We start from the raw sequence: 27,313 nt of genomic DNA on the forward strand, positions 1-27,313 counted from the left end.
TGGTGTGAATGATCTTTAATAGAAACTCTCCTGTGTCTGTCTGTCCCTCTCTCCAGAGGCATCGGGACAGGGTGATTCACTGCAGTGTGCGGACATCTCACTCCCTCCCCCCACGCAGAGGATGGAGCTATGGCGTCGATGCCTTTCCTGTCTCCCAGGGGGGTTTCTGAGTCATCATCTCCAGGGGACAACATTCTGCTCCCACGACAGGAGCCACGGAGGAAGGGGCTTCGGCAGTCCTGGGGGCAGGGAGGGGGCGTGAATCTGATCCGGTCTCTGTGTCTGCCGGGAGCAGAAGTCCTGGGCTGCAGCTCTGCCCGGGAGAAGCTCCAGGGCTCCCTTCTCACACCTAGAGCACCTCTGGGCAGCCGGTTAAGCCCTTGTTCTGCTCAAGTCCCGCCCCATGGAAGAAGCAGACAAAGAGGACTGGGTATTTCAGGAAGATGGGTGGGAAAGGGCAAGTTGCCACAAAGCAATGAACATGCACTGCTGACTACAGGGCGCCTCCCTGGGCTGGGTCCAGAGCACCAGGAAAGCCCCAGCCAAGGAGGTGTATTCTGCCTCTGGCTCGCGGCCAAATCTCTCCGATGGTGGCTCCAAGAGCAATGGAGGTCAAGAGCCTGGAGGCTGGTCCAGGTTCCCTGGGGCCCCGACGCCCCAGAGTGCTGCCCGGCAGTGGTTGTTGGCAAAGAGGAAGAGGTCCGAGGTGGCTGGCCTGGCCAGTTAGGGATCGACGAAGGACACGGCGATGTAGCGGGTGCCCCTGGTGGTGGGGAGCCCCTCGTGGTAGTGCGTGAGTCGCCCGGGGTGCATGAGGGTCCAGCCTTTCCGTGGGGCTCGGATGGAGCAGTTGTAGCGCAGGAACCGACAGCCCCCGCCCTGGGAGACAGGAAGCGTCAGTTCTCCCACGGGAAGCTGGGCCCTTCCCCCACCGTCCTATCCCCCACCTGAGCCACTGCAGCCCAGTGTCCTCAGCCCAGTCTGCCGGGGATGCCTTGTAGAGTGACAGCCACAGCTGCCTAAGGAAGACACTCAACTCAGCAAAGACAGGGAGCGAGAGCACTGGCCTTGAGTCAGGCAGCCCTGGGCAAAGGTTGGCTACATGCTTTACTAACCCAGGCCTCAGTTTCCCCTCCCAGGAAACAGGCATGAACCTCACAGGGTCATGAAAATTAAGTGAGATGATCCAGGTAGGGGCTCAGGGCCAGGTTTCTCAACCTCAGCACTATGGACATTTGTGGGCAGAAAACCCCCCGTTTTTTAAATTGTGGTGAAATGTATGTAATTGAAACTTTACCATCATAAACATTTTTTAAGTACACAGTTCTGGCGGTACTTTCTCTTGTGGGGGGGCTGCCCTGGGCACCCCTGGCCTCTACTCACTAGATGCCAGTAGCACCGCCACAGCTGTGACAACCAAAAATGTCCCCAGGGGGTGGGGGCACAAAACCGTCCCCTAGGTGAACCCCTGATACATGGTAAACTCTCAAAAAAATTAGGGGATGCTTGTGTGGGTGTCCTTCACTGTGGCCAGCCCAGGACTGAGTCCCCAAAATGCTTAGAAAATAGCAGCTTAAAAAAAAAAAAAGAGGGGCGCCTGGGTGACTCAGCCAGTTGAGTGTCCAACTTTGGCTCAGGTCACGATCTCATGGTCTGTGAGTTCGAGCCCCACGTTGGGCTTTGCGCTGATACTGTGAATCCTGCTTTGGATTCTCTGTTTCCCTCTCTCTCTGCCCCTCCCCTGCTGTCTCTCTCTCTCTCTCTCTCAAAAATAAACATTAAAAAATTAAAAAAAATAGCAGCTTAAGGAATGAGTGAATGAACAATGAATGAATGAATGAATGAATGAATGAATGAATGACTCCCTAGCTGAGCACACCTAGAGGCCTTCCTTGGGACCTTGAGGCCCCCAGAGCTGTCCCCTCTCCACCCCACGTCCTCCTGGTTTCCCCGGCTCTCCCCTCCAACCACCAGCCTGAGCCCCACACCCAGACTAAGCCCGTCCTGCCATTTCCAAGGCAGCCTCTTCCTTCTGAGACTGATGGAAACCCTAATCTCCTTATCACCAACAGCTATCAGGCCTCGGGTACTTACTGGGGGTTCCCATAGGCAACCACCTGAATGAGCTCAGGGAACTGTCACAGCAGTTCTGTGGAGGGCCCTCTACATTTTCCCAGCTAAGATAGGAGGAAACCGAGAGCCTAAGAAACATGTCTGAGGCCACAGAGCTGGTGAGCAGGTAGGCAGGTGCCGGTTTACGCAGTCTGACCTCTGACCTCCCGTGCCCACGCTCCACTGTGTCTGAAGTCCTTTCCCTCACAGACCTGGCACCCTCTCTCTCTCTCTGGTTCTTGGGCACTAGGCCCCGCAGGCCCCGCGGCCCCAACCACCCCGTGAGCAGCTCACCTCGTAATCCACGCCGACCCGGTTCAGGGCGATGTTGATGGTGAAGGTGGAGGCGTCGTGGTGCGGCATGAGGGACGGCTGCTCATCTGGCTTGTAGCGGACAACAAAGGCCAGGTCGAACTGGGCCTGTGTCAAGGGGGTGGGAAAGAGAAGCGGCTGGACAGAAGCCGCTGAAGAGCAGGAGAGGCAGGGGTGCAGAGGAGGGGCCCCTCACGCAGTCTTTGGGAGGCTGGCTCCCTGAGGGCAGGTTTGTTCAACGCCGTGTTCCCCCGTGCCTGGCACAGGGAAGGCTTTCAAGAAAGACGTGCAGAGAGGGGAAAGGACAGAAGGAAGGGAAGGAAGAGAAGGGAAGGGAGAGGAGAGGAGGGGAGGGAAGCTAGGGCAGAAGGAAGGCAGCTCATCCTTACAACCCTTTACGGCAACTAGGCAGGCTGCTGATTCGTCCGTCAAGGGCAGTGCCCAGGCAGTCAAAGCAGGTGTCCGGAGAAAGCCTTGTGTGTGAGGCGGTGATCAAGGGAGGGAAGGAGCACAAAAGGCAAAGGGGCAGTCAACAGGTACTGAGTGGGGAGCTAAAGGGAAATTGACAGAGGAGTGAGTATGCTGGCCAGCGAGCCGGGGGCTTGTCTGCAAGCTGGGCAGAGGCATCCTTGAGGCAGGAGTTAAGGACACGAAGGAAGGAGTCAGAGGAGTGATGTCATAGGCTGGAGGCAAGGCGGGCTGCCCCCACCCTGGACTCTTCCAGAGGCGCCCCCACCATGGGAGGAGACTTCACTCCCACCTGGAGACCAAACATTCAGGCCTCTCCCGCAGGCTGGGACCCCTCTCTCTCCTTCCCCCCACTCTCCTCTCCCTAGCCATTCCCCCCCCCCCACCCCCTCCCTGGCGACATCCCAGGCACACCCACCCTGGTATAATAGCCTGGGTAGAGCTTCTCGGTCATGGGGGCGATGTACTCCACCAGGAACTTGTGCCATTCCCGCTCAAAGCTGATCTGATTCATGTGGATGTCGATGGTTGGTACGTTTTCGTAGCCACCCTGGATGCGGTTGTCCTGGAAGTGACCAAGGCGAGCGTGGTAAGCAGAATTCTAAGACGGCCGCCTGGTGTGTGGACTGCCCAACCGCCCCCACCCCACCTGTAAACACGATGGGATGAGGTTAGGGCAGAGGGCAAAGCGAACGGGCTCTGCAGATGTCACTGAGGTAACAAGTCAGTTGACTTTGGGTTGATCGCACGGGAGAGTGCCCCGGGCGTGCCTTTAAATGAGCATCTTTTTTTTTTTTTTTTTTCAACATTTATTTATTTTTGGGACAGAGAGAGACAGAGCATGAACGGGGGAGGGGCAGAGAGAGAGGGAGACACAGAATCGGAAACAGGCTCCAGGCTCTGAGCCATCAGCCCAGAGCCCGACGCGGGGCTCGAACTCACGGGCCGCGAGATCGTGACCTGGCTGAAGTCGGACGCTTAACCGACTGCGCCACCCAGGCGCCCCAAAATGAGCATCTTGAAGAGAGAGACTCTCCCGCTGGCCTGGAGGAAGCACGGGAATGAATTCTGCCACAGGAGCTTGGATTAGGACTCCGAGCCTCACCTGAGACCCCAGCCCTGGCCGCCCCTCAACTGCAGCCTCGAGAGACCCCTGAGCAGAGGACCCGGCTAAACCACATGTGGACTCCTAGAAACCCGGAGATGATACATGGGTGTTGTTTTATGCTGTTGAAGCTTCATGGTGATTTGCTACACCGCAGAAAAAACCAGGTGCAGAGGGTCACAGGTTGGCTCAGGCACTAGAGTCCCAGCACTGACCTGGTCCCGGGAGCACAAAGGCTGGCCAGACCCCAGAAAGCATGGGCTATGCCAGTTCCTGGCCTCCGAAGATGATGTCACCACCAAAGCACGTGGACCAGCATGAGGCTGGTAATCGGACCACTGGTTACTCCAGCTGCCAGGTCAAAGGTTAGCCAGGCTCTGAGGCCCAGGCCCAGGACCTCATGTGCCTTTAAAAATACCCCCTGAACTTTCTGAACTACAGGTACGGGATTCCTCTTCCGGGAACCACACGGCCTCTCAATCCAATATGCCACTTGCTTCTGCTGTCTGGTGAATGTGGCCTTAACGTCCCTAATTCTTCCTCATCCCACACTTGCTTGTTCCTCCCCCATTACACACCCAATCTGGTAAAGGAAGCTAAATCATTCTAATAACAAACCAGGAACTGGAAATCTAGAATGTGACATTAAGGCAGCTCAAAGTCACCTAGCGGTCATGGCAGCCTGGGGACCCATACTCCAACCCATTTCTTCAATTCCCTACTCCTCAGTGCCAGAGCACCCCCCGAAAGAGTCCCAGAGAGAGGGGTGCCTGGGCGGTTCAGTCGCTTAAGCGGCCGACTTCGGTTCAGGTCATGATCTCACGGTTTGTGGGTTCGAGGCTGACAGCACAGAGCCCACTTCAGATCCTTTGGCTCCCTTTCTCTTTGCCCCTCCTCTGCTCATTCTCTCTCTCAAAATAGATAAATAAACTTAAAACAAACAAGCGAACAAAGTCCCAGAGAGGTTGGCCAGCTTGTCGGGAAAACAGCCCAGAGGGCAGGCTCCCCCACATTTCCCAGCCCAGGCACCTGGGCCCCCACCTTGTTATCTCCCAGAGACCACTGGCCATAGTGTTCCATCTCCTCCACCAGCTCGTCACAGGCTGTCTCCGTGAAGATGGGGAACCAGTAGACATCTGGGCAGGGCTGGGGAGGGCGGGGACAGAGGGGAGGACTCAGTCACACGGGTCCGGGTGGCACCGCTGCCTCTTCCCCCACCTCCCCCACCCCCCTGTGGAACCCGCCACAGGCAGGGCCCCTCAAGTGGCCCAGGCCCTTCCCCATACCCTGGTCCATGAGCTGCTAAAGGGGGAAGGAAACTGAGCTCAGAGCTGGTCTTTCTCAGCCAAGGTCACAGAACTACCGGGGCAGAGCCAGGAAGGGAATGTGCATACGGAGGGAGGACAGCCCAGCAGGCTTCAGGGCAAATAGAGAAGCACTGTTTCTTACTACTGGCCCCTGGTCCACGGTTGAGACCACATTTGGGGACATTTTCCTCTTCCTCGCCTGGGCCAGGAGAGCAACCCAAGGTCCCGAGGCCCCTGCAGACTCCAGCTGGGAAGTACCAACAGGAGGAAGGACCAGCCCACTGCCCATGCTCTTGCCCAAGTGCTTCCAGAGCACAGAAAGATGCCTCCCCTTCTCTCCTGGGGCAGCTAATTGCCTTCCTCTGCCCTCCGTCCCCCTCAGCAGGTGTAGGGTGTGAATCAGTACCTTTGTTCCCAGAGGCACCCGGTCCTTACCATCTCTACCAGCTTCCCTGCCAGGGCCTTGGTGTAGTTCTCGTGGATGTACTTCTCCTTCCAGTCCTGGGGCGGGGGGAGGGGAGTCGGTTGGGGTCCTCAGGCCTGGCCCGGGCCAGCTGCGGCTCACTCTTTGCCCGACTCCATGGGATGCTCCAAGAGGGGGTTCGTCCCCCTCCCAGGCCCCCTGCAATGCGGGTGAATGTGTGCACGCCTGGGGGAGGGGGTACGCACCATGCCCACCGGGTGCAGGTGTATGATCTGGGCACACAGTATGCCTGCAGGAGCTGGTGTCTTCACGTGTACCTACATGCGTGTGCATGCGTGTGCAGGTCTGCGTACAGGTATGTGCATGTGCCCAAGTCAGCCATAAGCTCACAATGTCTAGGAATGCCGTCACCACTTTCTCCTCCTCTGATCTTCTCGACACCCTCAGAAGTGAGTGAGGCTGAGATAGTATGCCCATTTTAGAGCTAAGATAACTGAGACCCCAAAGGTCGAGAGGCTCAACTAAGTCACAGCTGAGGGTCCACAGACCCAGGCCTGACTCCTGGTCTCCCCTCCACTAGATGGCGCTGCCTCTCCAGAGCCCGCATCTCCCAGCCCAAACCCTGCCCCACACGGTCCCCGGGGTGGAGGAAGGCAGGTGGCAGGTAGCCCTCAGAGCCCCCAGCCCTTCTCAGGCTGAGCAGGAGTCCCCTTACACCACTGGCTCGCTGGGGTCCCTTCCTCTCCCTCCCCTGCCCATCCACCCAGGACCTCACCTCGGGGTTGCTGAACACCTCCCAGAGGTCGTTGTGGAGGTGGCTGGTCTGGTAGCTGTCCAGGGAGAGAAGGTGGCCAAAGGTGTGCCGGTTGGTCAGGTACATGAACACATCCTGGGGAGAACAGGACGGATGGAAGAGAGCCCCTCTCCCCCACCAGTCCCAGGAGAGAGAGGCATGGCTGCAGCCTCCTCTGTCCATCAAGTTGGAGATCAGGGAACCAAGTGCGGGCACCCCATCTCGTCTCCCTAGCACCCGGCCAGGCCTGACATGGATACAATCAAGGAGGGCTTCCTGGAGGACTGAATGGGAATCAAAGAACCAATGTTGATGGTGTAGAAGCAAAGAATGGTGTCTGATCCTGAAGTTCAGAGCACAGGAAGACACCATCATGCTGCCACATTTAAATAAAAATAACCACAGTCGGGGGCACCTGGGTGGCTCAGTCAGTTGAGCATACGACTTGGGCTCAGGTCATGATCTTATGGTTTGTGAGTTCAAGCCCCATATCGGGCTCGCTGCTGTCAGCCTATCGGCACAGAGCCCACTTTGGGTCCTCTGTCCCCCTGTCTCTGCCCTTCCCCCGCTCACTCGCGCTCTCTCTCAAAAATAAATATGCTTAAAAAATAAAATAACCACAAAAACATATTGGGTGGGGCACAGGGAGAGGGCAAGGGCGTCTCTTCGGCACATTACTCGGGATACATTTAGGTGGAGAGTTTAGGGTTTTTTGGCTGTGTTGAAAATGTCAATAAAACAGACGGTGTAAAAACTGGGTCCACTAAAATGGTCCCCACGGACCCTAAGGACCAGCCCTCATGCCTGATGCCCCAAGTGCCCCCCACCAGGCCCTGGCATCTCAGAGGCTCGAGGCCTAAGGCGACACGATCCAGACCACCTTCTCCATCAATGGGCCCCCCCTGCCAACTGCCCAGCCCTGCCGACCTGCTGCCGGATATTGGCACAGAAGGCCATGTCGGGGTCCAGCTTGCTGTGGTGGAACAGGTCTGTCTGCAGCAGCTCAGCCCGCAGGGCACTGCCCTTGATCAGGTAGATGTTGGAGATGTAGGGCACGTTCCAGACGCCACTAAGGGCGAGAGAGGAAGATGGAGGGGGCTGCAGGCCGTCATAGGCTAGAGATCAGGGCCCCGGGGGAGGAGGTAGTCAGAGGCCGGGAGGGCACAAGAGTGCTGACTTGATTCCCCTACCCTGGGCACGTGGGCTCAGGACAACTGCCAGGAAGTCCTTCCCTGTGTCTGACTGCAGTCTTCCCTGCTTTGGGTTTCGCAGGAATTCGAGGGCAACAAGGACGGGAATATTGGGGGAAGACGGGTGAGGGCGTTCCCATCCCGCAGGTACTCACACGCGCCGCCCCTGCACAATGTCCACATAGTCCTCGGAGCGGGCGTAGTAGCCATCTGCGCTCAGGGCCCCCCAGAAGTTCGACCACAGCCTCCCATGGCGGGTCATCAACGGGGCGATGACGTTCCTGAGGAAGGGAGCACCTCAGTGGGAGTCTCCCTGCCCACTGGGAGTTTGGGGCAGATCTAATTAGGTGCGGGGCGGGGGGTGGGGTGGGGGGAGGAGTGCCCTTTCAACCCGCAAGTGGGGCCTGGAGGGGGGTGGGTTGGCCCATCTGGTTCGTGCTCCCTCCAACAGGGCAGCCGGGAGCAGAGGGCAGGAGGGGCGGCTTGCAGCAGGGAGGAGGGAACATCTTGGGCCAAGACAAGGTTGCCGGGCTGGGGCAGGCCCAGGGTGGGAGGTGAGGCCAGGGTGAAGGCGGAGAAGAAAGGCATGGCGGGGGGCCGGGGGGGACTGGAGCGGGGGCCCGGGCTTGGAGGGCCAGCCTGCCGCAGCCCACCCACAGCCTCACTTGTTCTGCTCGATCAGCAGGCGCAGGGTTTTAGGCTCCGTCAGGGCCACGTCAGCATCCACGCTGAAGTAGTAGGTGCAGCCACGGTCCTGTCGGCACAGATCCCTGCAGGTAGGGGTTCCGGGGTCAGCAGAGGGGTCCCAGGTTCCCAGAGCAGCGCTGCAGCCTTACTCTCCAGGTCTGCCCCCCTCTGTGACCACAGGGAACCAGCCAAAGGTCTTTAGAGGGGTCAGGCCAGCCCTGGTGCAGGTTGGGCCCAGCAGCCTTGACCCCGAGACCCAAACCCTGGGCTGTTAGGCTCTCAAGATGAATGCCCGGAGCTCAGCGACTGCTATCAAGTGCCCTGAAAACCCTCTTACTGGGGAGAACACGGCCCACAGACAGGTTCGTACACCGCCCAGGGCTAGGGGGTAAACCGGTTCTGCCCCTTCTGAAGTGTAGTTTAGTCACCCGTACCAAAAGCCTTACAAATTTATGCTCTTTTTGTTAATCTGGCCCAGGGCTCAGCAATGTACAGCCCGTGCTCCAAATCCAGCCCACTGCCTGGTACCATTGTAGGTCGTGACCTAGGAATGGGTTTACGTTTCTGAATGGTTGGGGGAAACAAAAATCAAAAGGAGTCACATAAAAATCATATGAGGGGTGCCCGGGTGGCTTAGTTAGTTAAGTGTCTGAGGTCGGCTCAGGTCATGATCTCATGGCTCGTGAGTTCGAGGCCTGTGTCGGGCTCTGGGCTGACAGCTTGGAGCCTGGCGCCTGCTTCGGATTCTGTGTCTCCCTCTCTCTGCCCCTCCCCCACTCATGTTCTGTCTCTCTCTAGCAAAAAATAAATAAACATTAAAAAAATTTATTTTCAGGGGTGCCTGGGTGGCTCAGTTGGTTAAGCATCCAGCTCTTGGTTTTGGCTCAGGTCATGATCTCATGGTTCAGGGGTTCAAGCCCCACATCGGGCTCTGTGCTAATGGCACGGAGCCTGCTTGGGATTCTGTCTCCCTCTCTCTCTGCCCCTCCCCTGCTCGCTCTCCGTCTACCTCTCTCTCAAAAATAAATAAATACACATTTTTTTAAAAGTTTAAAAAAACTTATTTTTAAGTCGTATGAAATTCAAATTTCAGTGTTCGGAAGTAAAATTGGTGGGAGCACAGCCACGCCCATCTGTGCTACAACCTCAGGGTCAAGTGGGCGTGGCAGAAGAACCTTCCTGGAGGTTCCACAGCCTCGGATCTGGACTAATTCTTCCACAGTCAACAGGGATTACTTGTTTGTTTTAATAATAAAGGCAAAATCAGAGATCGTCTCTCGAATTGTCCTTGTTTACCTACTTCTGGCTTTCCAGTTCTTCCTCTTTCTCTGATTTGCTTCCTGAACCCAAAGGACACTGCTCAGCCCTACCCAGGAGCCCCCAGGTTGGCAGGGCAGTGCCTATTTCCCCATTTGACAGTTGGGAACGCTGAGGCCCAGAGAGGGGCAGGCACTTGCTGGAGACCACACGCAGCCTTCTGAACTCCTCTGTCTCCTGGCCTGATGCCCCCTGACACCACGGCCCCCCTGCCCACTACCGTCAGCAGAGATGACCGTGGTGCCCCAGCCCCCAACTCACGCGCCCACGTTCCTGGCGTCAGCGTTTGCCACCCGAACCTCAGGGCCCACCAGTTTCACGGACTGGTACTCGCTGCCATGCTCTGCCAGGAACTGTTCCACTTGAGCCTTGTGGTGTTGCTCCTAGGGGTGGGGGATGGGAGGGTGAAGATGGGGACAGTGGTTCCACCCCAGGACCACAGCACCCCTGCTCCTGCAAGCCATTCCCCTTCATTCCTCGCACACTCTTGGCCATTGGCTTTCCTATCTCCAGACCTCTGCCCATGCCCATGCCAGCCTTTCTGCCTGGAGTGCCCTTTCCCAGCCATCCCTGACCAGGCCAGGCCCACCAGCCTCTTAAGAGCCTCTGTCACTTGGACAGCATCCCCGACCCCATATCCAGAGTCGTTGATTCTGCCGGTCTGGAGCGAGGCCCAGGGACCTGCTTCGCTACAAAATGCTCCGCGTGATCCTTGGACTGCACTTTGAAAAACAACAGTCCATTCCCCAGGCCCCTTGCAGGGGGAAGCGGACAGATCAGGATTTTTAGGATCAAACCCAGGATTCAGAGCGAAGCCCGGCTCTGCTACCATTAGTTGTGTGGCCTTGGACAAGCCACCTCACCTGCCTCAGCTTCCATTCCCTCCCTTGTAAAATGGGAGGGCAACTGAGCCTGAGTCCCAGGGTTCCTGTAAGGAGGCGACAAATCAGACCGGGCTCACAGGTCTTTAAAGACTGCCTGTGACAATTTTCTTTTTCTGCACAAAAAATGAGAATTCACGTCTCCAGGGAAGCGGGGAGACTCCCAAGGGCAGGGCTGACACCCTTCTCCTGTTTCCACGTGGCACAGTTGAACTAATGTCTGTGACACAGGCAGAGCTGAGCCGAGGGTGCGGCCACAGGGCCCTGGGAGTGGGGTGCTGACTGTCGGGGCTGAAAGGTCTCAGAAAGGGGTGCTGCCGGATGAGAGGACGTTACGGGAGACAAGAAGCCTTGAGAACAGAGAGAACTCGACGGCGTATCTGGCATCCCGGATGCCAGGGAAATGAGGTGGCACTTTATCCAGCTAGGAAGCGGGGGAGAGGGAAGGAGCTAGGAATACTGAACCTGGGCCTGCTCCCCACAAAGCAGCAGGCCTCAGGGCCCTCCTTGATTCCCCAGAGAGGGTACGCAGAGAATGAAAACCAGTTTGTCACCGAATCGAATCAGGAAGGACAGACTGAGGCAGGGAGAGAAACAATGACGATGATGACAGCTAGGAGCACCTGTCATGTGCCTGCCCTTCCCTCCTGTGTGTTCCCCGTGCCCACTTGCTTAACCATGCAGCAATTCCACGAGGCCGGCATGATTCTAGCCCCATTGAATAGGTGAGAAAACTGAAGCACAGAGAGGTTGAGCAATGTCACACAGCCGATACAAGCAGTGGCCCTGGGATTCAAACCTGGCCAGTCTGACTCAAGTCAAGCCCAACGCCCACTTCCATTTGGCCCAGAGAGTGATGCTTCAGTTAGTTCCGGAGATGTCCCAGGCCACCCCGTGAGGCTGGGCCTTGACCCAAGCCTCACGGTGACCCCACCAAGTGCCTGCTACTCACGTGGTTGTGAATGAAAAGCCGCATCTGTTTCCGGGGGTAATGGAGGCGGAGGAGCCGCTGGAAGAACAGGGATAGGAACGGCGTGGGCTGTTCGATGAACACGCCAACCAGGACTGTGGGCAGAGCTTCATCCTGCACGGGGCGGGGGCGGCATGAGGGGCTGGCGTTGTGGCCACTGGGCCACTGCCGAGCCCCTAGGGTGGCCTGAGGGACCCAGAGCCAGAGGCATGCAGACTTAGCAGGAAAGGGGCCTGAGCCAGGGAGCTCCAAGCAGGATGTGCAGACAGGCAGAGGCAGGGACTGACAGGGAAGCAGAAGGAAGCGGGAGGAGGTGGGGGGGTCCCTGCTGGGCAGATCACGTGAGCCTAGACTTGGAGCCAGGACCAGCTGATGGCCTGCTGTCACACAGCTTGGCTGGCATGGGTTTGCAGCGAGCCATAAACAAGGAGTTAAGGGGGCGCCTGGGTGGCTGTGGGTTGAGCATCCAACTTTGGCGCAGGTCATGATCTCACAGTTTGTCAGTTCAAGCCCCGTGTTGGGCTCTGTGCTGACAGCTCAGAGCCTGGAACCTGCGTCAGATTCTGCGTCTCCCTCTTTCTCTGCCCTTCCTCGGCTCGTGCTCTATCTCTCTCTGTCTCTCAAAAATAAATGAACAAACAAAACAAAACAGGGGTGCCCAGGTGGCTCAGTCAATTAAGCGTCCAACTCTTGGTTTCAGCTCAGGTCATGATCTCACGGTTCACTGTCAGCACAGAGCCTGACTGGGATTCTCTCTCCCTCACTCTCTACCCCTCCCCCACTCATGCTTTCTCTCTCTCTCAAAATAAATAAACTTAAAAAACAAACAAAAAAAAAACAACAAAAAAACGAGGAATAAGATCTGTGAGTGAGTGGAAGGCAGCTATAGGAGAGGAATCAAGCTGAAGGAACCAGAACTTTGGCATGGCCAGGGGGGTGTGCATGAACAGGAGCCATATGTAATCTCAGAAGGCTTCCAAGAGGAGGTGCCTGGGTGAGGAGGAAGAGGGAACCCCAGACAGGAAGGTTATCCCTTTACCTCCCACCAGAGATGATAGTCTCTTCCAGACTCACTCATCCTCCCCATCTGCGAGGACCAAGCGCCCCATGTCTGGCAGCCTTACCCCTATGCCCCTGAGGCTGCGCAGGCCCTCATCACACACAGCGCAGCCTGTCTCGAAGGTCCAGAAGCGCGGGATGTAGTTGCCCAGGTAGTTCAGCTGCAGCTGTAGGGAGACGTGAGGTCGGAGATGAGGGGTACGGCTGGCCCCGCCCACCTGTAACCACTGAGTCACATCCCTCTCAGCCCCTGGTGTTCCCACACCCCGGCCCTCTAAGGGGACAGGAATGCGGCTTTATTTGGGGCAGGTTTTGGAGAGAATGTTCTGGTGCCCTGAAGATCACCGAAGCTGCTCTGGGGGCCCAGGGAGGACTGGCAGCCTGATACACTTTTATCTCTGGATCTGCCAGAAAGAAGCTTGTGAAATGCAGACTGCTGCCTGCCCCCCACCCCAGAGAGTCCAACCGAGCAGCTCTGAGGTGGGGGCAGGAAGTCTGCTTTAATACCCTCCCCTTTCTCTCTGACACGGTGCGGGGAGTGGAGGGGGTCGGGGACCACACGTGAAGAAGTGTGCTGTGAGCCAGGGCTGGCTCCCCGGGGCCTGTGAGGTCCAGCCCGCACCCCAGCTGCTTCTTAGCTCCAGAAGCGCAGGGACCAGTCTGTGCTGCTCATGACAGACTATGCCTTATGTCCTTCCTAAATGTTTGCTGAATGAAGAAACAAGTCTGCCATGGGATGATGGGGTACGGATGACTCGGGGCAGCCCAGCTGGGGCCTGGATGGGGTCAGCGACCTCCTTTCTGTCCTGGGGTTCGGCAGGGATGAACATTACTGACCGTCACAGCAAGGAAACAAGTCACCATGCTGAACTCAGATGTGAGGACAGAGGCAGCCAGGGGGCAGCGGGGCCCAGGGGGGCGGCTCTGACCCCAAGGAGAAGCGGTGGGGTCACAGTGAGAGCAGAATTGAGCCTCTGGCCCTGCTCTCACTCTCCCCAGGGGCTGGGGCCTCTCCCTACCTTGGTGGGCCCATTGCCATGAATCAGGACCGGAAGGGTGTCATAGGCAAGGTTCCTCGCTCTCACATGGCCCATTTCAAACTTGAGCACCACCTCATCTGGGGGTCAGAAAGCACAGAGACATCCAGTATCAGGTCCAGAGGCCAAGTTCAAGTCCTAGCTCCTGCTCAGGGCTTGTTCTGGGCTATTAACATCACTTCTTCGAGCCTCAAGTTTCCTCGTCTGTGAAATGGGGGTAAGAGCGGGAGGGTTCTGTGTTGGGCAAGCACTCAGCACCACTCCTGGCACATAATGAGCATAGAATCCATGGCAACCCCCAGTATTTATGGTGATCACTTATTCAAGCCAGAAGCAGGAGCCGGGAGAAAACAAAGACCTGAAACATCCCAGCTAAAGAAGCCCCAGGGACAGAGCCTGGGGGCACCTGCTCCGACAAACGACAGACCTGGAGAGCAGCACTGAGAATGTGCCAGCCCCAGCGGAAGGCCTGAGCAAGGTGGGGGACAGGTCCTGTCCTGGTGGAGAGACTCCCTCGGGCAGGATCCTGACGGATCCTCTGACCCCACAAGACAGCAGGAGGTAGCAGCCCATCCAACAGTTACAAATGCAGAGGAGTCTTCCGTCAGAGGCCTGGGAAGACACTGGGGAGGGAGGCCCTCCGTGTGGGTGACCATGTGAAGGGGCCCCTCTGCGCAAGTGCCTGGCTCCCCCAAGAGACGCTCAGGACCCAGCTTCTTAGTCTAGGTTCATGTGCTTCCAGAAGCCACAGACAAAAGGGTGTGGCTTTTCTTGCACCTTCCTGGGAAAGGACTCATTAGATTCTCAAAAAATAAGATTCCATTTATCCCATAAAATCACCAAGCAGCTATTGGGTCCAACTATCCTTTTCTTTTTTTTTTCCAACTACTCTTTTCTTAAGATGCCCATCAGCTTCCTGTGCCAGCCACCTGGGAGGTGGGAGGGCAGGGAAGGAGAGGAAGCAGGAGCACCTATAAGAACCAGGGATGCAGGGCTGGGGATGGGTACCTACTGTGCACATCGCCCACCTGCTCCCAGGCTGAATTGCTGCCTCCTCCCCTGGTGTCCCGCAGGCTCTTGGACTGACCTCTTGGCCCTCCTTTCTCCACCCCCAGGGAAACACAGCTCTGCCCCAGGACATCCAGGTGGCCTCTGGGACCTGGGGATGGGGCAAGTGACCTCCTGGAACAGTAGCCAGAGAGAAACCAGCCTCTTCTCCTCCTTGGGCTCAGGCCCTGCCTGGAATCCTCATCGTCTTATTAATGACTCTCTTAGGATCCCTCTCCCCGTGGGGGCCGCTCACCCAAGGCTCCATCCAGATTCTGGAAGATACGGCAGCGGTGGTCCAGGGTGATGTTGATCCGCTCCTGTAGGAAAGAGAGCACTGGGCTGCACCACTCCCCCTGGTGGAGGATGGGGCTCCATCACGCCCAGTGTGGGGAGCCTGCCTTCCTACTTCTGCCCCTTCCTCCCCCCAGCACCCGCTGTGCCCTGGCACACCAGGACAGCTTGGAGCCCTGCGATCTACTGGTCCAGTGGCTCTACTCACAGAGAACCAGGGACTTTCAGAATTAGAAGGCATCTAAGGCAACAGCTGGTTCAAGAATAACAATCATGATAACAACAAATGTTTTTCACTTTACTGTCAATCACTGATCTAAATACTACATAAGTATTAATTCATTCAATCCACACAACATCCTTTTTTTTTTAAATCTTTAAAAAAATTTTAAAAATGTTTTTATTTATTTTTGAGACAGAGAGAGACAGAGCATGAGTGGGGGAGGGGCAGAGAGAGAGAGAGGGAGACACAGAATCCGAAGCAGGCTCCAGGCTCTGAGCTGTCAGCACAGAGCCCGACGCGGGGCTCGAACTCACGGACCGCGAGATCATGACCTGGGCCGCAGTCGGACGCTTAAACGACTGAGCCAACCAGGCGCCCCAATCCAAACAACATCCTTATGGGAAAGTCCCACCATCACTACATTTTACAAATTTAAAAAACAGGGCACAGAGAGGTTGGATAACTTGCCTAAAGTCACACAGCTAATAATTGGTTAAGCTGGCATTTGAACCCCAGGAGCCCGGCCCTGAGGTCCCTGTTCACTGCACAGGGCTGCCTCTTCAGGATCTAGCTGTGTCTCACGGAGTCCTAGGCCAGGCCAACAAAGGCAAGTGGCATGCTAGGCTCAGCCCTCATCCCATAGAGAGGGAAGGGGACTCCCACAGAGTCCACTTTTATGTTTTGGACCCTGGGCTTCTGCAAATAATGTCACCCGAGGCAACGGGGAAGGAGGAGGAAAGACTGAGTTAAAAAGATCATGTGTCTACCACACAAGTCCAGCTGTTTCATTTCATTAGTTTGTGGATAATAAAAACTGAGGCCGAGAGAGGGGAAGTGACTTACCCTAGGTCGCACAGCACCGCATGGATGGAGGTTATGGGGACAAGCGGGGAAGAATCCAGGAATCCTGACCCCCTCCACCCAAGGACTCTCTGAGTTTCCTGCCTGCCCGGAGGATACTGGCTAGTTTGGGGCGACACTGGTCCAGACCTGCCACCTTCAGTCCCTTCGACGACCCCTGCCTCCCTTAAGGCAGGCTTGGAGGTCATGGCACAGGTCTGGCCAAAACCTCTTCAGCCCCCAGAAACCTGCCCCCCCCCCAGGCAGGGTGGGGCAGGGGCAGCTCAGCCTGTCGGTTCCTTTCAGCGCCATCACCCCCAAAAAGGAGGCTATGAACTCCTATCTCGCTGACTTGAGTGTCCGTGAGGGTAAAGGCCCCCACTGTCTTCTTCGCAGCCACATTCCTGCCCTGCACCTGACAGTGTCTCACATACAACAGGCGCTCAATAAATAGCCGCTGAGCACCTGAGTGAATCTGCGAATGAATAAGTGGGGGCCCAACCCACGGAGTCAGGGGGCACTGCTCCCACTGTAGCATCAAGATCCAGCGTCAAGATCCCCCCCGCCCTGCCCCTGTTCCTCAGCCCCACCTGCCGCCCCTTACCCTCTTCTCTGGGTCCAAGAAGATCTTGGTGTAAAAGAGCTGGTCACTGTCACCGTCCTGGCCATCCCACTCGGCCACCAGTTTGCTGAGGCTGGGGGCATAACCGATGAAGCCTGCGGTTGGTGGGGGACACACAGAGACAGACACTTAGCTCCCGGCCCCTAAACCAGAAGCCTCTTCCCAGACTCTGCTTTCATTCATCTCCCATTCCTTTACCTCCTCTTAGAGGTCCTCCTGGATTGAAGGGAGGTAATGTCTGTAGGCTGAAAGCAACCTGCTAGTTCATGCCACTTGGTGACAAGTTCCCCCTGAGTTCACAGAGAAAGATCAATGGTATCCACTAACCTGAACCAAATCAGGTGCTGGGCACCACGTAGGTGGTGAATAAATGCATCAGACCAGGAGTCCCTGGAGAGCAGAGCTGGTAGGACATAGGCTTGGAGCCCCTTTTCTACAGTTATCTGGGAAACTTGGCCCAGAGAAGGGCAGAGGCTGGGCCAAGATCACACAGTGCATGGGGGCTTAGAGGGAAAAACCCACACAGCTCCTTGGCCACAGTGCAGACTGGAATGGAGAGAAAAGGGAGAAGGGGCCAGCCAGGGAGGGCTCCACCCCAGGGAACACCCCCAGCCTTGGGCCAGGACCAGGCCATCTAGACTGTGCTAACTCTCTCAGCCAATGGGGAGAAGTGGCTGCTGGAGACGAACCCCCTTCCGTGGCTGGACAGAAGAATCCGGAATAAAATATGGATTTTACTCTCCATGCAATAAGAAGGCATTGAGTGATGCGTGTGGCTTTGCGCCTGGCTACTGGGTGGAGAGCGGACTGGAAGGGGTGAGGGCTGAGGCCGGCAGAGCAGGCAGGAGGCTACTGCAAATGGCCGGGAGCCAAGTGAGGCGGCAGCAGTGGGGGGTGGACACGAGGGCAGAGTCAAGACCTTTCAAAGTGGGAGTGGCGTCACCAGCCCGCTGACTGAGAGGCGGGGGGGGGGGGGGGGGGGGACCGAGGGAGGATATTTGGGGGTGGCTCTGGTTTTGATCTGTGCAGATGGGTGGCTGTTCACAAGATGGGGAGGACTGCAGGGGGCAATATGTCCCGACGGCAGCGGATGGACCTCTCTGGAACCCGTCCAGCCCCACCGCGGCCTCCGCGCCCAGACTCCTCACCTCCAGAGCCCAGGAACCTCTTGCCATCGGACACTGCCGGGTACTTGGCCTCCAGCCTGCGGTCAGGGTAGATAAGCTCCTCGGCTGAGAAGACCACCTGGCTCCTGGCCTGCCGGAACTTCTTCAGGAGCTCTCGAGGCCCCGACGCAAACACCACGTCATAGCTGTGGCCAGAGCCGAGGAAAGTGGGGGCGAGGCAGAGGTGAGCAGGGGCTCATGAGGCCACCTTTCCCACGCCACCCCTGGGCCACGCCAGGGGAAACGGCTCTTCCCTTCTGTCTTTGGCCCAGCCCGTGGCGTTGCCACCCCGCCCTGGGCAGAGATGGTCCCCACCTCACACTCGAAGCATGGCTCACCCCACCTGGGCAGGGCCCCCTGCCCATCTCACCACCCCTGGGAATGGTCTTTTCTGGGCTCACAGGCCCCCTCAAATGGTAGGCAACCTTAGCTAGAGCGAGTCCCCCCTCACCCCCGATATCCTGCAAGGGCTAGAATATTCTAGAATATTCTCTCTGGGCCCCACCCAGGAAGCCCCCAGCCACCTACCTGTCTGTGAAGAGAATGACCAGGTTCTCCTTGTCTGCGTGCTTCTCCAGAGCTTTCTTCAGCAGCCGAACCTTCAGCCCTCCACCTGATGACGCCCCCTTCTCCCCATTCCAGTCTTCCCCCAGGCCCAGCGCCTACAGAGAAAGGCCCTTTAATGTGGGCTTTTGGTACAGAACTATCTTGTCAGCCAAAATTCTACCTCTGCCTGAACAGTGAACATCTTTGCCTGTCTGTCCAGCACCTCCTCCCTCCTCACCTGTGGGGAAACCATTCTACACCGTGTGTGAGGCTGACAGGGCTCTGGGGGTGGAGGTGGGGGTGATGTGACCACACCTGGCCAGTCAGTGTCCCATCCTTCCCCCAGCCATGGGTTTGGGCATGTGACCTAAGCATGGCCTGTCAGACTCTTCCCCGGGACTGTTCTGTCCCAATTATGGAAAGGCTGTCTAGTTCTGTCGAGGTTGAGAAGCTGAGGCATGTGGGTCTGTGGCTGGTGGTCATCCTGCCACCATGTAGAGAGAGCATGCCTGCAAATGAAGGCCAAGAGAACCTAGAGATAGAAAGATAAAGCCCTAACCATGCAGCTCGAACCCCTAGATCCAGCTATGCCTGAAGCAAACCTCTGCTTCAACCTGCATTCATGTGAGCTAATCCATTTTCTTTCTGGCTTAATGCCACTGGATTGCAAGCTGTGTAGGCAATGCCCTGGTCTGCCCTGTCATCATTCCAGCCCCAGTGCCTACCACTGTGCCTGACAGAAGGAGGCACTCAGCACACTCAGCTAAATACTGGAATGTCTCCCTGCAGGGCTTAGCCCCCATCCTGCACACAGAGGACACCAGAGGACAGCTCAGCCTGTTTCTTTAGAGCAGAGTTTATACAGGTAAGATCTCCAGAATACGGCCATCTCAAAATCCCTTGGCGGGGGAGGGGGGAGGAGGGAATTGGTAAAATGCTGGTTCCCAGGCCCTGCCTTCTAAACCAGCCCTACTCCCCTAGTGTTAGCATCGCCCCATAGCCCTCCTGTCTCACTTTCCCCACATTCCCAACTCTGGCACCTCCCAGACTTTGCTTACATTCTCCCCTTCTTGCTTTTCCTAAGTCATCCTCCTCTTTTGGGCTTCCAGAAGCTTTCCCTGTGGCCCCAATCAGTTTGGGAAGGGCAAAAACCCAGCTCCTGGACTCACCCGCTACCCCGCGGTTGTCCTGGCCCCTTCCCCCCACCCGGAGCCTCTTACCTGGATCTTGTAGTTGAAGAACTGGCCTGAACGCTTGAAGCGTCGGAACCCCTCAGTCTCCTTCGTGGCCACCGTGAGGACTAAGAGGTTGTCTGTGGACAGAGGACGGCGTGGTGAGTGGGAATGGAGGGTGAGGAGAGGTGACAGGCAGGAGCAGGTCATTGTTCCTACATGTGTCAAATCCCCGCAGGATGTGCCCTCACGTCCACCCATTACAGACAAGGGCCCAGGGCCCGGGTAGGAAAGATGTACCGAAGGTCACTCAGCTGGTTAATGATAGAGCGGGGACAGAACCTGGGTCTCCTGGAATCTCCTCCAGGGTTCTGTCCCCCTGGGAACTGAATGGCATGACAGGAGGCGTCCAGAACAGAAGCGTCTGCACCTTGCATGGTGGGGCTGGGTTTCTCTGGATTTAGGGGGCTGTGGCCCCAACACGGGGGCAGAGGGAAGGGTTCGTCCTGAATGCCAAGCACCAGGGGGACCTCTCTAGCTGATGCTGGACATGAGCCCAGGGATGGCCACCTGCCTACACCCAGGGCGCACACTGCTAATCCATCCCAACAGTCTTTCCTGCTGAGCCTCTCTGCCAACACGTGAGAACCTCTGAGTTGACCCTGAGTGGAAACGGACTTGAAATCCTCAGCTTTGGCCAGAATAGCTGTACTACCTTAGTAAGAGACTTCTCTCAGGCTCTGTCGTGTGGCTTCACATCTGCAATAGAACCTGCTGAGGGGCGCCTGGGTGGCTCCGTCGGATAAGCATCTGACTTAGGCTCAGGTCACCATCTCGCGGTCCACGAGTTCCAGCCCCGCGCCGGAATGCGTGCTGACCGCTCGGGGCCTGGAGCCTGCTTTGGATTCTGTGTCTCCCTCTCTCTCTCTGCCCCTCCCCAGCTTCTGCTCTCTCTCTCAAAAATAAATAAACATTAAAAAAAAAAAAAAAAAGGCTACCCAATTGATTCTGATTGCAATCAGAGTTAATCACCGACTTAAGGAAATCATGATTCATTAAAAAAAAAAAAAAAAACCTGCTGAAAACAGCTCCCCAGGGGGCATCTCTGAGAGCCCTGGGGAAGCCCCTTCCAGATCACAGTACGAAGGGGCACCTGGCTGGCTCAGTCAGTAGAGCATGGAACGCTTGATCTTGAAGTTATGAGTTCGAGCCCCACGCAGGGCAGAGAGATGACTTAACAAAACAACACAAAAAACAAACAAACGACAAACAGTACAGTGGTCAACCCTTTATCCATGGGAAATGCATTCCAAGACTCCCAGTGGATAGGACCGCTCCACAGATAGTACCAGACCCTATATACGCGATGTTTTTTCCTATGTGTATGTATCTACGATAAAATGTGATTATAAATGAGGTACAGTAGGGAATGAACAATCGTGAATAATAAAATGGAACAATTATAACAACATACTGTAATAAGCATCATGTGGATGTGGCCTCTCTCTCAACATATCTTACTGCACTGTGCTCACCCTCCTTGCGATGATGTGACATCTAAATGCCTACCCGATGAAACAGAGTGAGCTGAATGACACAGCACTGTGACATAGTTAGGCTGGAGGATCATCTGCTTCCAGACCCTGGTTGACCGTGAGTAACCGAGGCCGTGGGTTAGGGGAGGCTACTGTTACCCACTCCAGGGAATGCCAGACTAATTCAGTGAGATCGGGCCTGTAAAACCCTCGTTGCGTTTTACTAAGAGCTATGACTGGTGCTGATCAGTGAGAGGCAAACACCCTGCTTTGGCATTCAAGGCCCTCCCTGATCGGCCCAGTGATGTACTCCTTCCCTCCATTGAGTGGACGAGATCTACCCCAGCCAGGGGTCTCACCTTGCTGAGCTCCTCCCCTCCTGCCCCAGCTCCCTCTCTCTGTCCCCTTTCGCTAATCTTCCTCCAGGTCCCAGGGCCAGTGACAGTGACACCCCTTCCCTGCCACCACCTCTATGAAGCCTTCTGAGATTTGTCCTGACCTCTCTCCTGCCTTTAGAGGTAGGACACCCCCCCACCCACCACCACCACCTTTGTAGTACTAATTACCGTTTCATGGGGTCCAGGACATAACGCTTTCCTGGGTGAACTGACCCACCAAGTGGCCAGGCCGACACAGGCAAGTAAGGCCTTCCCATACACCCCCACCCCCCTAAAAACAAGAGAAGCCTGGGCTAAAAGAACAGAAGCATCCCGCTTGGCAGAGCTGGCTGAGCTGGGCAGGCTGCTGGCCCCAGAGCAGGGGGCAGCTCAGAAGATTTTGGCAGGAATCCACTGGAAGTGGGCCCAGGGCCCTGGGGAGGAAGGGGTAGATCCACTAGGTAGGTATGGAAAGGGGAGGCCTCACCACCTGACCTTGGGGGCCAGGAAAGAGGGGTGCTGCTCACACTTGAGGAGAGGCTCCCCCAGTTCTTGCCAGGATGGTTAAGTGTCCCCACACCTCCCCCCCCCCCCCCCGGAGTGAGGAGAAGAGAGTGGCTGGCTCTGAGGCCCTCCTGTCCTTGGCAGGGAATGCTGGGACAGGGAGTGTCACATTTCACAGATGGACAAAGCCAGCATGTGTGTGTGTGTGTGTGTGTGTGTGTGTGTGTGTGTGTCTAAGTTGGTGGATCAGGGCTCCTGAAGACAGGCTGCGGTGGGAGGGGCTTGAGGGGGTAGGCATCTCGAGGCTCCTTTCCTGAGTCCCCTCTAGCAAAAGAACGGGTACCCGATGGCTAGCCTTTACCGAATACCTTTGGCACGCAGGACTCGGTTCTAAGCTCTTTACTCTCCTAACTCCCCACTCTACAGTTAGAAACCTACGGCTCAGAGATGGTGAGTAACTTGCCCAAGGGAGCCAGGAAGTGGTAGCACCAGAATGTGGTCACAGAAGTCTGGACCCAGAGTCCCCTCTCTTAACCTCTGCACGCACTGCCCTGGCTTGGGGCAGTGACCAGCTGTCTGTCTCTCCATCTGTCTGAAAAAACCCTAGCTGAGGTCGAGGAGAAGGTCCCAGGCTATGCTGGACCCTCCGCACCCACCCAGCCTGTCTCTTCTCTGATTTCCAGGATGATCCCAGATGCCCCATGGGGGCCTTAACAAATCTAGTAGCCGAGGACTCCAGAAGATCACCTGGTCCAGAGGGTCAACCTGCCTACATATCAGCATCACAGGGAGCCTGTGAATTCCAGGACCAGAGGTCTGAGATGGGCCCAGGAGTCTGGATTTTTTCTACCCTTCCCAGGTGATTTCTGATGTCAGCCCATTGGGAAATTTCTGATCCGACCCATCCCCCGGTCCTGATCGGGGCTCCGATGCAGGGGTGCGGGGATGGGTCACAGCAAGAGAACTCAAGGCAGACCCCTCCCCCAAGGGACCCTGCCATTACCTCTCAATACCCCCTACCCCCACGCAAGCTGCCTCAGTGAACCCAACCTTTGCCCCATTCCCTGGCCTTGCCTGCACCATTCACTCCTCCTTCCTCTGAAGAGGCCCCAGTCCTCCAGGAAGCCCTCTTTCCTTTGCCCAGCAGGTGATGCACCAGTACAAACATGTTCCTTGTCCCTTTTGCCAGGCCAGGCTCCTGTCTTTATTTCCTTGGCCTCCCTCCCCCTCCCTGGGGCTGGGACTGAGCGTGACTCAGGACGTCTGGTGTATACCGTCTGGCCTTAGGGAGCACGGTGGGCAGGTGACTCTAATAAGCACTACCACCGGTTGAGCCCTTGCTAGAAGCCACATGCCACACAAAGTGTGTTACAGTCATCACATTTGACTATAGACATCCCATGTGGCAGGTGATAGTTCTACCCCTCCCTTCTATAGGCAGGAAACTGAGGCACAGAGAGTCCAAATGACCTGCCGCAGGTCACAGAATCTTGCCGGGAGAAGGGAATGAGCTGGAATTCCAAATGCCTGTGTTCTTAACCTCCCCATTTCTCTGTCCAACATCCTGGGAGGCTGCAGACCGAAGCCAGCATTTCCAGCCGCCCTCTCTCAGGCATCCCCAACGTGGACATTCGGCTCCAGTCACCCGGCAGGCAGCCAGAGCGCAGGGCATGCCACAGGGTGTCAACGTGGAGGATTCGGTATGGAGCCCCAGGGCCCTGCCCCCCTGCTTTCTGGCCGGTCCGGCCGGCCCACCGGGGACCAAAGCCAGGGTCCGCACGAGGCCTGCCACCCAGGGCTCTTGGCCCTCCAGACCTGCTGCCCAAAGTGTAGTACTGGTTTTCCCCGACAGACAGGCTGTGATCCAGGATCAGAGGTGAGCAAAAGGCAGCCGAGCAGAGCGGCAGACAGACTGCTGGCGAGTCACTTAGCTTCTCTGTGCCTTTTATCTGTAAAATGGGGTCATAACAACAAAAGTAGTACTTTCCTCCAGAGACTTTCGTGAGCACTGAATGAGCTAATGTCCGTGAAGTGCTTAGCATAGTACCTGGCTGCGGGTGCCACATGTCATAGGGAACGTCCCGAGAGAAGGGCACGTGTGTGGCCAGGTGCTGCCCCGGGGGTCAGGGATGCAGAAAAGCCACCTTGCTGAGAGCAAGAATGATGGGGACAGGCTGAGCCCGGGGGCCTGGGGGAATACAGATCCCTCTTTGGGGTCCAAAGAGAAGGCTGGGAACGCAAGATGGCTCTCCAGGCACGGTCATGACGCACCCAGTCTGCTCTCTGGGGAGGTGGGAATGAAGCTCCTCCCCATCCTCCGTGCTCCCCCCAGGCTTGAACGGAAGCCATAAACGGGGCGGCAGAATGGCAGGAGATGTACATTCCCAGGGCCCAGGAGCCCGGCGTGCCTCTCCTGGGTCTGAAGCCCTACTCCTTTCTGCCCCTTCAGTCCTCCTCGGACACTCCCTCCCCCCACACACATCCAGCTGGGCCCGCCTGGCTCCTGGGACCTTTCCACTCCCTGCCTGGAACAGCATGACCCGGGACCCCCGCCCACGCCCTGTTGACTTCCCAGAGCCTTGGAACTTGGCAGCTGTCAGGCTCCAGGTGGGCCTTCCCTCTCCATGGCCAAACCGAGGCCTGCAGGGACAGGCGGGAGCCCAGGGAGAGAGCAGTGATCAGCTAGAAGTCTCTACAAAAGGGAGAAAGGACCAGGTCTATGGGAATTTGTTCGTTTGAATGTCGCTTTGTTGACTGTCTCTTTCTGTCTCCCACATTGGTCTGGGGGCTCCCCCAGCATAGGGCAATGTCTCCCTTCTCAAGCATAGGGCATTCTGGGAGCAGAGGGCTGTATCTCCCCCCATAACATTGGGTACCTACTGAGGTGAGCAGTTCTGGGCCCACCCACCGCTAAAATTGGGAACTCCCTAAAGTGGAAACCCCATCTTTCTCTCCATGTGCCAAATCCACGTGCGTGTGGGTACAAGCTGCGAAGAGCGCCATTCCTGAACCTGCCCACTGGAACATTCCTCGGCAGCTGCCCCATCCCAGCCACCTGGCACCGACCGGGAACCCCAGCCCAACCAGGGGAAGGGAGGAGCTGGCCTCTCTGGGGGGTGCTGGAGCATCCCTCACTCCCAACACCAATCAGTGGGTCTGCAGGACCAACTACCCTCCCACTCTGTCCTAGCCAGCAGGCTGAGGGTCCCACCTCAGCTGGGCCTGGGAAAGCTGAGCAGGCTCCTCCAGACAGCACCCCATCCCCACCCCGTCCAGACAGGGGTCGGCGGAGATGAGCAGCGGGTCTGTGTCCCAGTCAATGACTCCACCTCCAAGCACCTACCACGACCCGAGACCAGGTGTTTAACCTTTTGGGCCCTCAGTCTTCCTATCTGCAAAATGGGCTAATGATTCCTTACTTATTAAAAGGATCTGGATAGAGTAAGGGAAGAGAAGGGCTTCAACCTGAGAGGGGCTTGACGTTAGTTCCATGTCTGGCAACCTGTTACCGCTTGTCCATCAATCTACTATTTACTTACGATCTACAAGGTGCTCTGCCTGGATCATCTCAGTCACACACTCAATCCTGCACCTTTAATGGGACTCCCTTCTGTCTCCTCTGTCCCCTCCGGTCACCTGCCGGGGCCAGCACGCCTGAAGCCTTGTCATCGATTTGGTCCCTGACTCACTTCTGTGGACTTCATTGTGGGAGCAGGAGTTTTTTCTCCTTCAGTGGTCTGAGGCGGAGGGAGCCCACATCAGCAGAAGCAGGGGAAAGAGAGGCCCAGGAAACAAAGGCTATTATAGGGCGCCTAGCTCCTGGCCAGCGAGTGGACCCAGGCCACAGGCCTTTGGCACACACTATCAGCCCACCCCTGTGCTCAGCACCTGCATCACTGGATTTTTTTGACCTGTTTTACTACCCTGCTGGGATACTCCAGGAAAGCAGGCGGTGCTGGGTCCAAGAAAGAAAATGCCACTATAGGCCAGGTGTTGAGCTGAACCCTCACCAGGAGGCCTCATCTCCTGGAATCCTGGTCAGAGCACTAGGACTCAGGTACCACTGCCCCCACTTTGCAGGCTAGAACACCAAGCTTCATGGAGATTAGTCACCACGGGCTTTACCGCTAGGAGATGTGTGGCCTTGGGCACAACCTGGCACAAAGGAGGTACTAAGAAACGGTGGTTCCCATCCCCTCCCCTGGTGAGGGTCTTCTATACCACCATCCTGCCTCCTCTGGCTCCCGGGTTCTCAGGAAGGAGGGCAGACAAAACAGGGTACCATGGTCGGGGTGGCCAGTTCAGCTCTGCTTTGCTGGGATTGCCCACAGGCTATGCTCTCCTCCGGGCTCGCGACGTTCAGCAGGCAGCCCTGGAGGTGACCCAAGGAGCGGTGGGGAAGACACTAGCACCTACTCAGAATGATGGGGCACACTCTGAAACCTGCGCTGGGGATGTAGAGGGAACCCTAGACATGGAGTCCAGTGGGTCTAGAACCAACCACTCCAAGACTGGACAATCCTGGGTAGTCACTGCACCTGTCTGAGCCTCAGTTTCCCCGGGTGCAACCTGGAGAGAGTTAAGACCCACCCAGCAGGCGCCCCGCAGACCACAGAGGACTGATATGACAGCGTAAATGGCTCTGCCATGTGAGCCACCCCCTCCTCTCCCCACCCCAGTGGCTGTGATGCCTACTGTCTCTGAGCCCGGCTCGGAAACCAGGCACCCCTGGGTGTCAATCCTGGTTCCAAGGCCCCCAAGCTGTGTGATCTTGGGCAAGTGAGCCGACTCCAGAACCTCACACAGTGTGCCCCGCTGGAAAAGGGGGTAATAGAAGAGCTCGCTTCCGCGGGTCGAGATCACGCTTAACCCATAGCTGGCCCATAATAAGTGCTCCCTAAACAGTAGCCATTGGTATTACTGTTATGAGAGCTATTATGATTTGGATGGACCTCGGCTGTCCCTCCCCTCCCGGCTGCATGGACGTGGGAACCGCAGCGCCAACAGAGGAAGTGATTTGTCCGAGTCACCAGCGAGTCAGTGGCCAAACGGCCGGAACCCGGATCCCCTCGGAAGCCCAGGCCTCCCGTGCAGCCCAGACCAGCCTCTCGGCCCCGGGCCCGGCCCGCGCGCTCACCCTCCGGCTTGGCGTCGCCCTTCGCTTCGGCCAGGAGCAGCCAGCCCAGCGGGGCCAGGAGCAGCAGCGGCCGCATGGCCAGGGTCTGGGGACGTCCGGCCGTTCCCGCCGCGCTCGCAGGCTGGAAACTTCGCGACGGGGCCCGCGGTCCGGCTGCCACGCACGGGGCCCGCCCCGGGGGCGGTGTC

General features: G+C 56.9%; 1 protein-coding gene across 1 annotated transcript; it reads right to left on the reverse strand.

Moving 5' to 3' along the window:
- On the reverse strand, nt 1–27,313 carry PLOD1 (procollagen-lysine,2-oxoglutarate 5-dioxygenase 1). The gene is made up of 19 exons (XM_047872968.1): nt 27,126–27,313; nt 19,621–19,712; nt 18,383–18,516; nt 17,837–18,000; nt 16,671–16,783; nt 14,966–15,029; nt 13,645–13,742; nt 12,691–12,792; nt 11,549–11,680; nt 9,977–10,098; nt 8,377–8,481; nt 7,867–7,992; nt 7,449–7,590; nt 6,504–6,617; nt 5,740–5,805; nt 5,039–5,143; nt 3,311–3,457; nt 2,407–2,532; nt 1–879 (listed from the first exon to the last, which is right to left on the reverse strand). Exons 1-19 carry the CDS (start codon nt 27,199–27,201, stop codon nt 724–726), a joined length of 2,184 nt encoding a protein of 727 aa, XP_047728924.1. The 5' UTR covers nt 27,202–27,313; the 3' UTR covers nt 1–723.

Source organism: Prionailurus viverrinus, chromosome C1, assembly GCF_022837055.1.
Source record: "Prionailurus viverrinus isolate Anna chromosome C1, UM_Priviv_1.0, whole genome shotgun sequence".
Classification (NCBI taxonomy): Eukaryota; Metazoa; Chordata; class Mammalia; order Carnivora; family Felidae; genus Prionailurus; species Prionailurus viverrinus.

Bases quoted from the DNA above. Each gene is read 5' to 3' on its own strand.
- PLOD1 (XM_047872968.1), bottom strand. From the start codon at position 27,201: ATGCGGCCGCTGCTGCTCCTGGCCCCGCTGGGCTGGCTGCTCCTGGCC. The intron at 16,784-17,836 runs GTGAGGAGTCTG...CACCAACCGCAG, and splicing joins GAGGTTCCTGGGCTCTGGAG to GCTTCATCGGTTATGCCCCC. The intron at 11,681-12,690 runs GTAAGGCTGCCA...CGCCCCGTGCAG, and splicing joins GCAGCCTCAGGGGCATAGGG to GATGAAGCTCTGCCCACAGT.